Genomic DNA, 14089 nt, shown 5'->3' on the forward strand with positions numbered 1-14089 from the left:
ATGAATGTGTCTACCAAGCTAATAAAAAAAAAAAACCCTCTAAGGCAGTGATGGCTCAGTGATTATAGTACAGGACTGCTGACCATAAGGTTATAGATTCAAGTCCTAGCACCAAGCTGATAACAACACATTGTATCCGGTCCTGGGTGTCATCTGCTTTAGATAAATGTGACTGCCATAAATGTAAATGAACCCTTTCTTTATGTGCGTACATTCAAATCAGGAACTGATCCAAGCATGAACCAGTGGAACTTGACTTCTGCACACCACAACAGGCATGAGTATTCAGACATCCCTTTTAAGTGCAGCTACAGTATTCATTAAACCCATGGTGCATACAATCTAGCACACACTTCAGTCTTAAATGAATATTGGCAGTAGAATAAATTGTACTTATACGTTCTCTTTGAATGCTACACATGAACAAACTAGTTCACCAAATCCCAGCCTGTTAAAAGTGGTTTGGGCAAATAGAGGTCCTGTTGGAGCTCAACAGAACTACTGTAAGATGAATCGTGATATTTACTTAACTGTGTCACTACAGTTGCAAGCTAGCTCTGAAAGCAAAATCAAGGCAAGAACTGCTTGTCAAGAGCAGTGTCATATCTACCTTATAAATAATAAGCTGCTGCTTATTTCGCTTGAGGTTTATTAACACACCCTTCCTACACATTCACCCTGATCAGGGTCATAGCGGTTCCAGCTCTTTGCGGTAACACTGGGCACAAAGCAGCATCACACATTGAACAAACAAGAGAAATGCCCTGGGCCCGATCAATAAAATGGTTCCAGATGGACTGAGCTTGCTCAAGGTTAATTGTATCTAATTTTATTTAAAACTACGAGGAAAACATAATTCATTAACCTTTTTGCAAACACCATTGGCTAGAATGAATCGGTACTTCAAAAAATTAACAGTGAATACTGGTGACCCCTGTTGGCCAAATCTGGTATAGCACTCAGTCCTGTAATAGTGACTGTCTATAAATAAAGCATGTTTGTATGTCATTTATTAGATACCCATGCCTTTTTTACATGTGTGCCAGATACTTCAGTACATACTTGTAAACTGTTATTTTTATACAATTAGGTACAATAAGCATTATGTACAATATGTTTTTTTCTTCAGGATTTCCATGACCATATGAAACCTTTAAAAATATTTGCTCACTTGTAATCTGTCGAGCAGTCTCACTGTAAAGAAAACTATAAAAGCCTTTATTTATAGCCCACCTCTATGTGCGGTTAACTGTGCATTTTTAAGAATATGGCTGCAAAAATAAAAAGGGGTATCAGATTATGCAGTCCTAACTCAGTGCCCACCCAGGGGCCTTAAACACTCCTTATTCAATGGCTATAAAAAGAATTAAAAAAATAAATAAAAATCACACCTATAACAGATTCCTAAAACAAGTCTAAACTTTTATTCTCTAACAAGAGTGTAAAGAAACAAAGGCAACTTTGAAATGAAAATGTTTATACACAAACTCACAATTGCTCAGCTGCAATACCAATAATAATAACAATAATAATTATTAGAACCCAGGACAAAATAAAGGAAATGAAGTGTTACAGTGAGGTGTGAGGTTTGTACAGTTCCTTGGACTTAGAAAAGAGAGAACGAGGTGAGAGAAAGATAACAGCAAAATAAACAAAATTAAAAAAAATAATCTGATAATAGATAATTCAAATGAAAGTCAGTAGAGTAAGGAACAGAAATAATATACAGTGACCTATTCTGGGAAAGTAGCACCAAAACTGCCTGTTTATTTCCCCCACCCATCCAAAAACGTTACTAGTTTATTCAGAACTGAAAGCCTCCATCGACAGCCTCAACGAAACACAAGACTTAATACATTGAAAATACAAGTATTATCATGGCACCCGGGCCACATTTCTGTTTACAGCTCCAACACCATCAAACCATCGTGTGTGTGTGTCTGTATAGCTGAAGTGTGTGTCATTATGAGGGACAGCGAGTTGGCATTTAAGGTGGTACAGTTAAATGGTACAGACAGAAGGACAGCAGGAGGTGTGGCTAACTCTCAGTTGTGCCCACTGTAAAGCAGCAGATAGAAGGGCGTGGTTTAAAGTAATTAGCACATTAATAAACAGCAATGGAGAGACAGAATATGTAAAAGAAAGAAAACATAATGCTAATGCCAACTGGAAACAGAAGGGAGTGTGGTTTTTAACGGTAGCGCTATGCTGAATGGAGGAGTGTCCATGAAGCAAAAAAATATCAGTGTGTGAACTTAGAGCCAATGTCCATAAAACCTCTGCTGTCTGGGTACGTCTTTGGCCCACTGTGATTTTCTGAACTCTGAGACTCTCCGTTCCATCGTTTTCCTCTTTACCAGTTCCTAACACAAGTCATCACAAAACCTGCAGTGGAGAAAGGAGACAGGTCAACAAATCTGGAAGATTCACAAGCATTAGGTGTACAAAGTTCATCATTAACACTGAGTCTAGTGGTGTAGGGATATTTCATTTGTTTTGGCACTACTAAAAAAAAAGGTCATAAGGTGCTCAGGTGGTGCAGAGGTTAAACATGCTAGCACACCAGAGCTGACTCATCAGTTTGAATCTCAGCTCTGCTAGCGGCAGGCTAGGTAATTACGACCTCTGCTGACTGATCGATGGCGCCTGCACAGAGACGGGGGATAACGTGATCAGGGTGTGATCTCTCAGTGCGCAAAGCTGATCCACATAAGAACTCGCCTCATGCAGGTGAAAAGATGCAGTGGGTTGCTGCACACGAGTCAGAGGGGGTGTGTGTTAGTCAAGGCTCTGCTCAGTCAGGAGTAGAGGACAACATCAGTAAAGCAATCGGATACGACTAAATTGGTAAGAAAATTGGGTGGGAAAATGCAATAAAAATGTAATTCATGGCTAAAAACTGCTATTTACATTAAGACAGGACTGCTAGTGTGTCCAATTAAACAACAGCACCTGGAGACAAACCTATAGATGTGCCGCCATACTTTGACTGCAGAACCTGATTCTCCATCAGCGCATTACTTTGTCTTATCTGTAGTGGATTGTATTTATTTATTAGTAAAATGTTATTTTTCAACCATCAGTCTGGCTCTGGTCATGGCATTTGCGCTGTGGTAACCAGGTAATAGTTTTATTTTATTGAATGTGCCCCAAAGCCCCCAAAGTGAGGAGGAAAGCATAATCTAGGGGTGCCAATGCTTTATTTTTTGGGATGAATTCACTTTGTGGGGCAGCACAGTGGCGCAGTGGGTAGCGCTGTTGCGGCACAACAAAGAGGGTCAGGGTTTGATCCTCCGTTCCTCCTTCCCCACAAGTCCAAAGCCATCAGTGCAATCAGCGTGTTTGTGATGGACTGGTGACCTATCTGGGCTGTTTCCTGCCTTTCTTCCAATTAATCAGACCCACTGCAGCCCTGACCAGGATAAAGTGGTGCTTAAACAGACATTAAATAATGGAAAAGATAAAACTGTTAGGAAAAAAATGCATGCGTTTGTACAGTTTATGATGCTGTGAGAGCTGTAATGGTTTGTTTTTTTTGTGTCTCCAAGGTCCCGGAGCGGTTACTGAGTGCTTGAAGTACCTCTTGCTCAAGCTGTACAGGCATGTGGTTAACAGGTCGGGTTTTCTTGGACTCCGAGGGCTCGGTACACTTGGCTCCGCCCTCTTTTTGACCTTTCCTCTTTCTTTTGGAATCTTTCGTCCTGCTGCTGCGACCTGAGCGCGTCTGCTCCTGCAGCTCGATCTAACATACGGGGGGAAATGGAAACGTGACCAAAATGACCCAAAAGCAAAGACGTCCACAATGATGCCATTATATACAGAAAGCTATTGCATATAATGTTTACCACATATTTCCCACTCTAAGACTGAAAAGCCTGTATCTACTCAGACAACAGCCAGGACTTTGAGGTAAAAACTTAATATGGCATTTCAGAATTCTTTTACCTGTATGAGTGTGTGTAAAGCCTGTTGTGGTGGTAGAGAAGCAGCCTGCAGGAGTCGGTAGATGGTTTGTGTTTGGTCGAGAGTAACCTCTAGCAGGTCTCCCTCTAGCTGCAGCTCTTCTAACTGAGCTCTGGTTGAAGGGGCCAGTTCTATTACACACCCCTTAAGTTGTGGAACCACTGGTGCTAGAGACTCCACACCTGTAAAAAAGAAACAATGAACAGTCACATAAAAGCTCTGTAAGATTCCAAAGTCAGCTAATTTTGGGAAAATTAAAATCCAGTAAGACTGAGTGAAGCACACAAAGCTTGATGAATTAGGAGCACTAACCTGTTACACTTTCAATGCTATTTTCACAGCCCGACTGTGGAAAGAGAACCAGATTTCACAAGTTACAATGTGGTCAAAAAAATGTCAATAAAATCAATCTGCTTTGACTCCCTCCCCTCACAAAAAGCCAGTCTAATCATGTCCAGTTCCCCTGTTAAAATACTCCTGCATTTTATCACCTGTCAGTGGCAGTCTTACAGAGAACAGTACTGCGTATGGAGAGGCATACAGCTCAAGTGAAGCTCAGTCAAGGGTAAGGATGCACTTCCATAATTTGTGAAGAGCTAATTTAAGCTTTTTTTCCAACACTCACCTGTATGCCATTAGCAGCGTTCCCGCCGTTACTCTTCTTCGAGTTGCTCTCCTCAGTCAGATCGATCACTCCATCATCCTGCTCCTCAGAGTCCGACAACACGATTACATCCTCCACGTTTCCTTTCTTTTCCTCCTGCTCGGTCTTCTCCCTGCTTAAATTTGTTTTCAGTTCTTGCAGCCTCTCCAGGGCCTTCTGCACTTCTGGAGTGTCCAGGACCTGTTTGGCCCGCCCCTGCCAATTGATGGCTCTTTCAGTGAGACACTGCAGCGCCTCGCCTTCCGGGAGCCGGACAGGCAGCTTCTGCAGCGCGACCAGCAATGCTAGAATGGTTTCAAGCCGTGGGCGCCGGGTCCGCTGACACCGCGGGCACAGAAAACGCGTGTCCCAGTCCCACCAACAGAGCGGGTTGACGAGCGGTACGTCAGCAGGGCCGAGCAGCGACGGAAAGGGCACGCAGCTCCCGTGGAACCAGTCTCTGCACAGATGGCAGCGGTGGAGCAGGGAGTTAGGCTGGCCACCACACACGCACACCGATTGGCTGCCTTTGTGAGAAGGGGAGGTGCCGCCATTCTGGTGTGGGACTTTTTCTAAGGGCAGCGACGTGTCCGTGTCCATTGAGTCACTCCACCGCTGCTCTTTTTTAACGTCCTTGTTGGTGCTGTCCACACCGGGCTTTTCCAGGTTCAGCTGCCGTAGACGCTGGAGAGCCGCTTTCTCCTGCCGCTCTCCCTCTTTAAACGCCATCACCTGGCCAAGTGAGAAACCACACAAAATGTTTAATTGTACTGAACAGAAAAAATAAAGCATTAGGCAGTAAAATAGAATAAATTACAGAGGGGGGTTTTGACCCTTTGCAGTGTGCCCTGCTCATTTACTGCAGAGGAAATACCAGTCAGATTAGCACTGTTTTTACACAGCTTTATCCTTGGTCAGGGTCACAATGGGTCCGGTCTTCCCGTAATTACTGGGCGCAATGCAGTTACATACCCCGAACAAAACGCCAATCCATAGTGGGGTCTCGGCCATCCCCCCCCTTAGACATAACCAAACTCTGAATCCCATGCTGTGCCATCTAAGGACATCTTCAAATATTAAGTCTGCTACCAGCAGGCCGGGCACCTATATGGACAACGATTGGCTCGTCTGAGGGGTGGGAGTGCTGAAGGGGGTTCCTGCAATTATGATCACTGCTGGCTGAACAATGGCACCTACACAGACACGCTGCATAATGGAGATAACAGCATGTCTCTCCATGTGCAATAACAATAATGTGAACGCCCACATGCAGTTAAAAAAGAAGAGGTCGGTTACAGCACGTGTCGAATGGGCGTGTGTTAGTCACAACCCTCCTCGGTCAGAAGTGGAGGTCAAAAGCAGTACAGGAAGCGAAATGTGTCAAAATTGATGGTGAATAAACTTACACACAAGATGACCACTATAAAGCTGATAAAAGCAATTCCACCTTGGATTAACTTTGCTAATTGAAAACCAATGAAAAAATAAAAACAGTAATATGCAGTATAACCAATCAGCAAAAATGTTCTGCTAGCTATTTCTGTTAGTAGAATCTGAAGTGGGAATTCTTGGTAATGGAAACTAGCATTGCGGGGTAGAAAAAAGAATTATTTTTATGTGGATGTCTGCTTATACTCTGACATACAATTGCTCCTGGGTCTCTGAGGTCCTGAGCAGTGAGACCCAAAACATTAACATCAGTGTCTGCTTCTGAACTTGAATCCTCCTCCTTCTTCTTTCTCTTCTCCACACATGGACACAAAACCTGCACACAGAGAGTGAAAAAATGCAGAATAGGTTGCTTACTTAAGAAATCCCATCTGACCAGTATGTCTGAGGCAGTGGCGGCTGCTGGTCTTTCAAAGAGGGGAAGCTCATTGTCAGCTTACATCATAAAATTTGTCAATTTATTTATACATAAATTCTACCCTCCGTTCCTTTTCAAGAAAATGGCCTGTGATCCTATCGTACCAAGTAGGCGTCTTTTCCAGGGACTTCACCAGTGTCCTCTCAATGGCCAGCAGAGCTAGGCTGCTTAGGAAGCTCTCAGTGATTAAGTGACGGTGTAGATCTCAAAATAGCTGTCAATCAAAACGGGATTCAGCCTTTCGACTGATCCTCCAATAATCTTGCAGAAGCGCCCACAGCTCCATTCACCCCCAGAGCGTCCGGGGGTGGGACAAAATCGTGGCATTTATCCAATGACCGGCGAGTTTCGAAGCAATGAAAAAACCGTTCCATGCAGTCCCGTTGAAGTGAATAGACGCTCAGCTTCTACGGGCAAATGCACTGACGCTACGGGAATGTATGAGAAGTTCGAGTCAGTCGATTTGTGATAAGTAGCTGATTCTGAACGAACTCGTCTTCGAGATGAACGTGTTCTAACGCATTTGTAGTCAATGAAATGTTAACACAACTGTACATATTTGACCATAACATTTTTGACATTTTAGGGAAAGCTGAGCTTCCCTTGCAGTCTTAGAGAAATCGCCACTGGTCTGAAGTCTGTTGTTTGGTAAATGCACAGTAAATGATACCAGTTCTTGCTGACCAGACTCACCTCCAGCAGGCTGTGCTGACTGGACTTCTTTAGGAAGGTCTTGCTGGCCTTCTCTCTCCAGGAGTGAGCGCTGGCCACCTGTAGCTCAAGCTGCCGCAGCTCCTCCATCCACACGGGCAGGTCGCGGCCGATTGCCACCAGACCCTCAAGATCGTCAAGACATGGGTAGTGCTCTCCGTTCTGCTGTGAGATGTAATGTAATGTGAAGAAGAAGGAGAAGAAGAACATTAGACATTATTAAGATACAACAGAGATGCTCAATCATGCTGAGTGAATTAAAACCCCTCATTTTAATTAATAAAAGAAAAGAGCTGTGTGGGACTTCATATTAATGCCCAGGGATGTGGAATGTCTAACAAGCTCATGGTCAGCTGTCCACATAATTATGGTCATACTAGGGCTGGGCGATATGGATCAAAAATTATATCTCGATATATATTAGCTGAATGGCGATATACGATATATATCTCGATATTTTTTCATCCCATAAGGTAATAACAACAAGACACTTCTGAGACAAAGCTACATGTTCCAAATACTAAATACCAAAAATTTTTACAGGCACTTTTATTAATATTCATGCTGGGAAGCTTCACACAGGAACTATTTTTCCTTAAAAAAAAAAAAAGAGCTATTCTAAGAAAAAGTTTGTTGTTTTCTAATGTCTCGCCTGTCGTGTGATGTGAATTACAAATATATTGTCTGGCCCTTTAAGAATGTTAAGTGCACTATAGGGCGCAGGGAGCGAGTGTGTAGGGAAGGTATCAGAATTTATCTGATCACGACCACGTACAACATCCAGTACAGAAATCACTCCCCATAATGTTTGATTTTTACAGATAGAGCAAATACATGCACATCACATATACAAACACACACGTCAGAACAACAGGAGACGCACCGTTACGTTATTATTACTTTCTCAACACGTGCATACACTGTTTATATATAAAGTAAACACGTGCATGTCAGCGCGTGCATGCGCTTGCGTTTGTTTATTTCCGTTTTCCAATATTGGTTTTTAAAACGAGTAACGATTTCTTGTTTTTCAACTTTGGGATTTGAAGTGAAAAACGAATGAGCAAAAGGAACCTTTTGTCTGGACTTGTTTTCGGTTTTCTCTACAGAATACATTATTCCGCTGCTCATCTGACACTTTGAATCCGAACCATCTCCAAATAACTGAGCCATTATTATTCTTTTTACTAAGCAGCTCCTCCACCGTCTCCAAGCTATCATGGGAGTTTTACTTACAGAAATGTGTTCTGAGGGCAGAAATAATTGGCGGTGGGGAGGGGTGAGTTGTGTTCAGTGAGGGAGAGGGGCGGGGCAGGTGAACATGTGCAGAGACAAACTGGGAGAAGAGAAAGACGAACTGTCGGATCTAACTGGAACGCAACATCTATATCGATATATGCGATATTGTCTTATCTTATATCGCGTATGAAAATATATCAATATTTTATAAAATCTCGATATATCGCCCAGCCCTAGGTCATACATAGTATAAGCTAGAAGAGAAAAGGTCACAAATATTTGCTGGATGGCAGGTCATCCTAACAATGGAAACATGCATTAATGAAAAAGCTCTTGCCTGTATCTCCTCTAGGTCAGTGACCCAAGCACGGGCACGACTTAGGCAAGCCTGCAGGGCCAGGATGTTGGGCAACTGCACCGGAATCAGCTGGGCTTCGTTAACTATAGCCTCCAGCGTGGAGAGAGGATGCTTCTGCCTGTTTTAATAAATACACAGGGCAGCAAACCTTAGTCATAAGTGTACAGTAAAACATAATTATGTTATGAACTGTGCATCGAGCATCACCTGTGCTCGAGGCAGATTTGAGCCTTTTCCTCCCAGCGCTCAGCAATGGTCAACAGCTCCTGCAGCTCTGCCATCGCCGTCTCGACGCTGACGCTCTGTGGAATGCTGCAGCCGACCTCCATCAGGTTTCTCAGCACGGCCAAAGTGACATCGCCACCTCCGGTTTTCATCGTCCGGCGCACCTGCTCCAGCCAGCGTCTTTGCTCCTGCAGACCCGACAGGTGCTGACACGATGGAACCACGACCGGCAGAGCAAGTCCCTCCTCCAGCAGAGTCTGGACCTCCTCTTTCGATGGAGCAGGGGAGGAATGTTTCCACTCGCCAGCATTGCTGCTTAGGACAACCTGGGCACGTGATTCGAACTCTTCCATCTTTTGTAGAACAGCCTGAAAGAGCGAATATGTGGGATGTTTCATGCATGTTTGATGCTTAGTGCAAGTGAAGGGGTTATTATTAAATGATTTAAAGACTGAACCGAAAGTGCAGTCATGCACAATTTAAGCTTTTAAAATAAAGAAAATCAATTATTAAATTTGGGACATAGGGGTTGTTCACCTTGGTGGAATAAATCATAAACTGCACATAATAAACTGCACAAACTGGCTGATCACTTGGACCAAAGATTTGTTGCTTTCAATTCCATCCGATTTTGATCATTCACACCCACGTATTACCTACTTAACCACAACATTTCTAAGAATGGTTTCGTACTAAGTTTCCCCCCTACTCAATAGAGCACAATTCTGTAATTCTTCTGCTTCTTTTGTTTAGAAATGGTTTTGTAAGTATAAGTATTCACCTATTTAAAGCGTTTCCCCAAAGCAAAGTTTAGTACACTAAAGATATCACTCCCAGCTTATTTGCAAAGTTTGTTTTTCACTGGTTTGGCATTCACTCAGCTCACCTGCACTTCAGTCAGCTGTTCTATGACACAAGGAAGGTTTTGCATGGTTTCCACAAGTGTCTGAAGTTCCTGCAGACTCATCTTGGCCTTCTGGTTGCCATTAATAAGCTCTGTACTTGTGCTCTGACACTTCTGGGCGTCAGCCAGTACAGATGTTAATCTCTGGAGCAGCTCGTTGTCTGGAAACTTGCGCTCCACTGCCTCCTCTTTCAGTTCCTCCAAATTTTTAATGCCTAGAATAGAAACCAATAGCAAATTTACTCAAGCTGTAGTTGTAGATTTGAAAACCTTTATTTTCACATGTAAAGCTGCTCGCAGTGGACTGGTAGCTCAGGACTGTGTTCATTAACTGATGTATTGACTATACTGAATATAAATACAGATATTATATTGTCTATAATATACATTTACATATACAAAAAAACAATATATATATATTGTATGCAGACCATTGTACAGCACCCCAGGAGCTGAGATGGTTAAGGGCCTTGCTTAAGATCTTCCAGTTTACCCACTAGGCTACCACTGTCCCAAAAAAACAACCTTATTATAAAAGCACCACATTCTTTTATAATTTACATATAAAAAATATTTTATGGGTTTTTCAGTATTCCAGCTTCTAAGAGCAACATTCAAACACTTTAAGCATCTTTTCTACTAAATAATGCTTGCTATTATTAATAAATTCAAACCTATTTTGTTGCCCTCTTCTTGCTCTAGGGCTTCTTTCACTCTGTTAGCCCAGGAGTCAAAAGACTCAGCCCGAACTTTCAGCCGGTGCAGCATGGCCAACAGCTCGTCTAAAGTATAGCGATACCTGAAGAAAAAACACCACAGTTATATTTCATATCCATCTGCTGTATCAATGTTAAGTGGGAGGCAAAATCCCATACAGCAGCACTGTTCGTACCTGAGGTAGAGTTTCTCTGTGGAGCAGGAGCAGAGGTCTTGTGTGTGGTAGAGGCAGACCAGGTGCTCGGGGCAGTTGGTGCAGGCCAGGGCAGAGAGAAAGCAGGTGGTCTTGCACTTGTCACACTGCCTCTCATCATCCGGTAACAATTCAAACGCCTCCCGTTCTGCCTCGGTTATACCCTGTGATCAGGATTACCAGGTGAGAAAGAACATTAATGTGATTAACATTTACAACTACGGCATTTAGCAGACACTTTTATCCAAAATGACCTTCAATTGTGACCCAATACAATTCAAGCAATTGAGAGTTCTTGCTCAGGGGGCCAACAGAGAACACTCTATCTCCTTGCTGTCCTTTCATACATTATATGGACAAAAGTATTGGGACACCCCATTTAAATTTGGAATTCAATTTTGCAGTGTTTACAAAATCTGATACTGGATTGTCTAATATAAAAGCACATTTTAACTCCAGCTTTAGCACAAGCATCCTACTACATCCTCCCAAAGAATGCATCTCCACCTCCCAACTGACCTTCTCCAGCAGAGCCTTGCGCAGTTTCCTTTCCTCTTGTACAAAAATAAACATTTCCCGATGTGTGGCAGCAGCCAGGTTTAAGTCCAGCTTCTCCGGGCAAGCAGCCATTTTGCACGTGAGCTCCTCATGAGAGAATACGCAGTAACGCCTAAGACGACGGTAATGCTCGATACAGGAGCGCCCTGTGGGCAGCTAATAAAGAGAACAAGGAAAGAATTTTTAAATACAAACATCCAACCATTATAACATAAAAAATATTCAATAAGGGTTATACAAGACTAGCTTTACGTGTTTTAATGTACATTTTAATGTATGTGGAAGGATTATGCAATACAAAAATAAAGCAATCAGATTTCCACAGACAGCTATAATTACCCAGTCTGCAGTGCAAAAGTTGACAGCTTCAGCAAAGTTATATCCCTGATTAAATCCACTGTGATAGGCTCGAGGAAACGTGATGACGAACTCTCCTGCACACTGATTGGTACGCACAACCTGTTAAATATACAGAATTTGTATTTTAAACATTAAAGCAAAGCTTACTAAATGACTAAATACATACAGTGTATTTAAGTTCCTTGCAGGTTTCTAGGGGCTTTTACTATCATCCAATAAATTAAATATCAGATGTGATTGGTCTAAGGTTGTGCAGCTTAAACTGGTTCCATTTAATGCATAATGATAATAAATAATAATAATATATACATTATTATAATTTATAAATCATATTTATTTATTTATTAGCATTTTAATGTCATGTTTTACACTTTGGTTACCTTCATGACAGAACAGGTAGTTACTGGTTATATAAGATTCATCAGTTCCAAGTCTTTTAATGTCAAACACAGTCATGGACAATTTTGTATCTCCAATTCACTTCCCTTGCATGTTTTTGAACTGTGGGAGGACACCCACACAGACATGGGGAGAACATGCAAACTCCACACAAAAAGGACCCGGACTGCTCCATCTGGGAATCGAACCCAGGACCTTCTCGCTGTGAGGCGACAATGCTACCCACCAAGCCACCGTTTGCAGCAGGGGCTAAATGTATTACCATCTGTATGTATTTAACACAATGATTAAATGTAAAGTGATAACATTGAATAAAAGATCGATGTTTTACTGACCGGTACTCCATGAGCCATGAGTATATTAGGGTTCATGATTGTTACAAGTTGATGGAGCAGGTCTGGCTGGAACTCAAACAGTTCAGGAGTGAGCTTTTTCATGACTTCCTCCAGCTTTTCTGCTGCTATTGCTGGAACACCATACCATGTTTTGGGCTCCCCCCTGAAAACACACACATTTTCATTATTGTTATTTTGCCTATAAAATGTACAAGGCGCACCCTAAACTATTACACACCCTAAAGCTATTTAGGGGTGTCCTGATATAAGGATTTCAAACACACCAACCAATCACAGACAAGTACAAACAGATATACTATATTATTATATATTATAATATACATTTTTTGACAATAGCAAACAGAATAAGTTGAAGTTGACACAATGGAATGTGTGTGGCATTATTACCAGTGTAAGTAGTTAATGGAGTAGCTCCAGTGGTCCTCAATGTGCCAGCAGAAGGCTGAGAACACCATGCCCACATACAACCACGGCACCTTCATACCTGAGATGTCGGCATTGATATGGCACAATACCGACTGCTCCAACACTGGCAGCACATTCAGATTCCAGCCACTGTGTGCATATGCCTATAACAGGAGGGCAGGGTGACAGTTTAAACGACGGGTTACTAGATAAGGATCATTTAAACATCTTAAACAGCAAAAACAAAGAAAAATTCTGAAAAATAAACAAGACCGTAAACAAAGCACGACTGAATACTTAGAATGGTTTGGAGGGTGATAAAATGCAAACCTCTTCTTCCTCTGTCAAATGTTTCTTGCCGTTGTTGACAGGAAAGCCGCTGCCAAAGTCTTTTGAGTGAATGTCCGCTCCATATTCTACAGTCACGTCCTCCTCAATACTACTAACCAACCGCCAAAACTCCCTTTCAACCAGCTCTGTCGGCACCATCTATAAACATACACGTGTACTTTAGTGAGTTTAAATGCAATATTTAAGCTCTGATAAACACCCCTGATACACACTGTAAACTCACTGGATAATCTACATAAACTTCATTCTAAATAACTTACATGAACTGGCATGTTGAAGTAATCAGCCTTAAACGCGTCAGCCATCTCGCCAAAACTCTGCAATGTGTATTCTCGCGTGGCCTGCTCAAAACCGAACGCTTCTGTGGGTTTCTTACACTCCTATCGCACAGAAAAGCAGAAATACATCTTTAAACATGTTGCAGCAATAACAAGAAAAAAAAATTGAATTAGAAGTGTAGCAGTGTGGTTTTTGCAAAACACACTATATTATTTTAAAAATGCACACAGTAAACTTGAGCTTAATGTCTTTTATTAGTTGTCACACCCTAAATAAAATATTCTACATTACTGAGCTTTACTCATAGCCTTAAAGGGCGAATTACAGCAAATAATTTGTATACAACTTTTAAACGTAATCCCTAGAGATTGCTCACCTCTGCCACACATTTGGGACAGCGCCAATTGCCCTTGGGTGGGTCTGTGAGTGGGGGCAGTAGGCAGAAAGTGTGGTAATTATCATCGCAACCATCACACAGCAGCAGCTTCTCATCGTTGTCCCCACGGCCACACATGCGGCACACAAATGAGTCCACCTGGGGCAAAACAAGGAATTCTGGGT

General features: G+C 42.3%; 1 protein-coding gene across 5 annotated transcripts in view; it reads right to left on the reverse strand.

The window, feature by feature from the left end:
- Nucleotides 1-1401: 1401 nt before the first annotated feature.
- kdm5c (lysine demethylase 5C) overlaps nucleotides 1402-14089 on the reverse strand; it is a 31666-nt gene continuing 18978 nt past the window's right edge. For 3 of the 5 annotated variants that reach the window (XM_062999258.1, XM_062999256.1, XM_062999259.1), the window contains 19 exons: nucleotides 13905-14063; nucleotides 13510-13629; nucleotides 13229-13387; nucleotides 12881-13062; nucleotides 12473-12635; nucleotides 11718-11837; nucleotides 11340-11534; nucleotides 10803-10984; nucleotides 10585-10709; nucleotides 9893-10125; nucleotides 8989-9374; nucleotides 8761-8899; nucleotides 7167-7349; nucleotides 6252-6371; nucleotides 4589-5338; nucleotides 4276-4309; nucleotides 3946-4145; nucleotides 3581-3742; nucleotides 1402-2385 (listed from right to left, as the gene is read on the reverse strand). In XM_062999258.1, the coding sequence (XP_062855328.1) occupies nucleotides 2377-2385; nucleotides 3581-3742; nucleotides 3946-4145; nucleotides 4276-4309; nucleotides 4589-5338; nucleotides 6252-6371; nucleotides 7167-7349; nucleotides 8761-8899; nucleotides 8989-9374; nucleotides 9893-10125; nucleotides 10585-10709; nucleotides 10803-10984; nucleotides 11340-11534; nucleotides 11718-11837; nucleotides 12473-12635; nucleotides 12881-13062; nucleotides 13229-13387; nucleotides 13510-13629; nucleotides 13905-14063 (3621 nt within the window). In that variant the 3' untranslated portion in view covers nucleotides 1402-2376. The remainder of the gene's footprint in view (nucleotides 2386-3580; nucleotides 3743-3945; nucleotides 4146-4275; nucleotides 4310-4588; nucleotides 5339-6251; nucleotides 6372-7166; nucleotides 7350-8760; nucleotides 8900-8988; nucleotides 9375-9892; nucleotides 10126-10584; nucleotides 10710-10802; nucleotides 10985-11339; nucleotides 11535-11717; nucleotides 11838-12472; nucleotides 12636-12880; nucleotides 13063-13228; nucleotides 13388-13509; nucleotides 13630-13904; nucleotides 14064-14089) is intronic. The other 2 variants (XM_062999260.1, XM_062999257.1) reach the window with 1 other exon arrangement.

Source organism: Trichomycterus rosablanca, chromosome 7, assembly GCF_030014385.1.
Source record: "Trichomycterus rosablanca isolate fTriRos1 chromosome 7, fTriRos1.hap1, whole genome shotgun sequence".
In the NCBI taxonomy this organism is placed as follows: domain Eukaryota; kingdom Metazoa; phylum Chordata; class Actinopteri; order Siluriformes; family Trichomycteridae; genus Trichomycterus; species Trichomycterus rosablanca.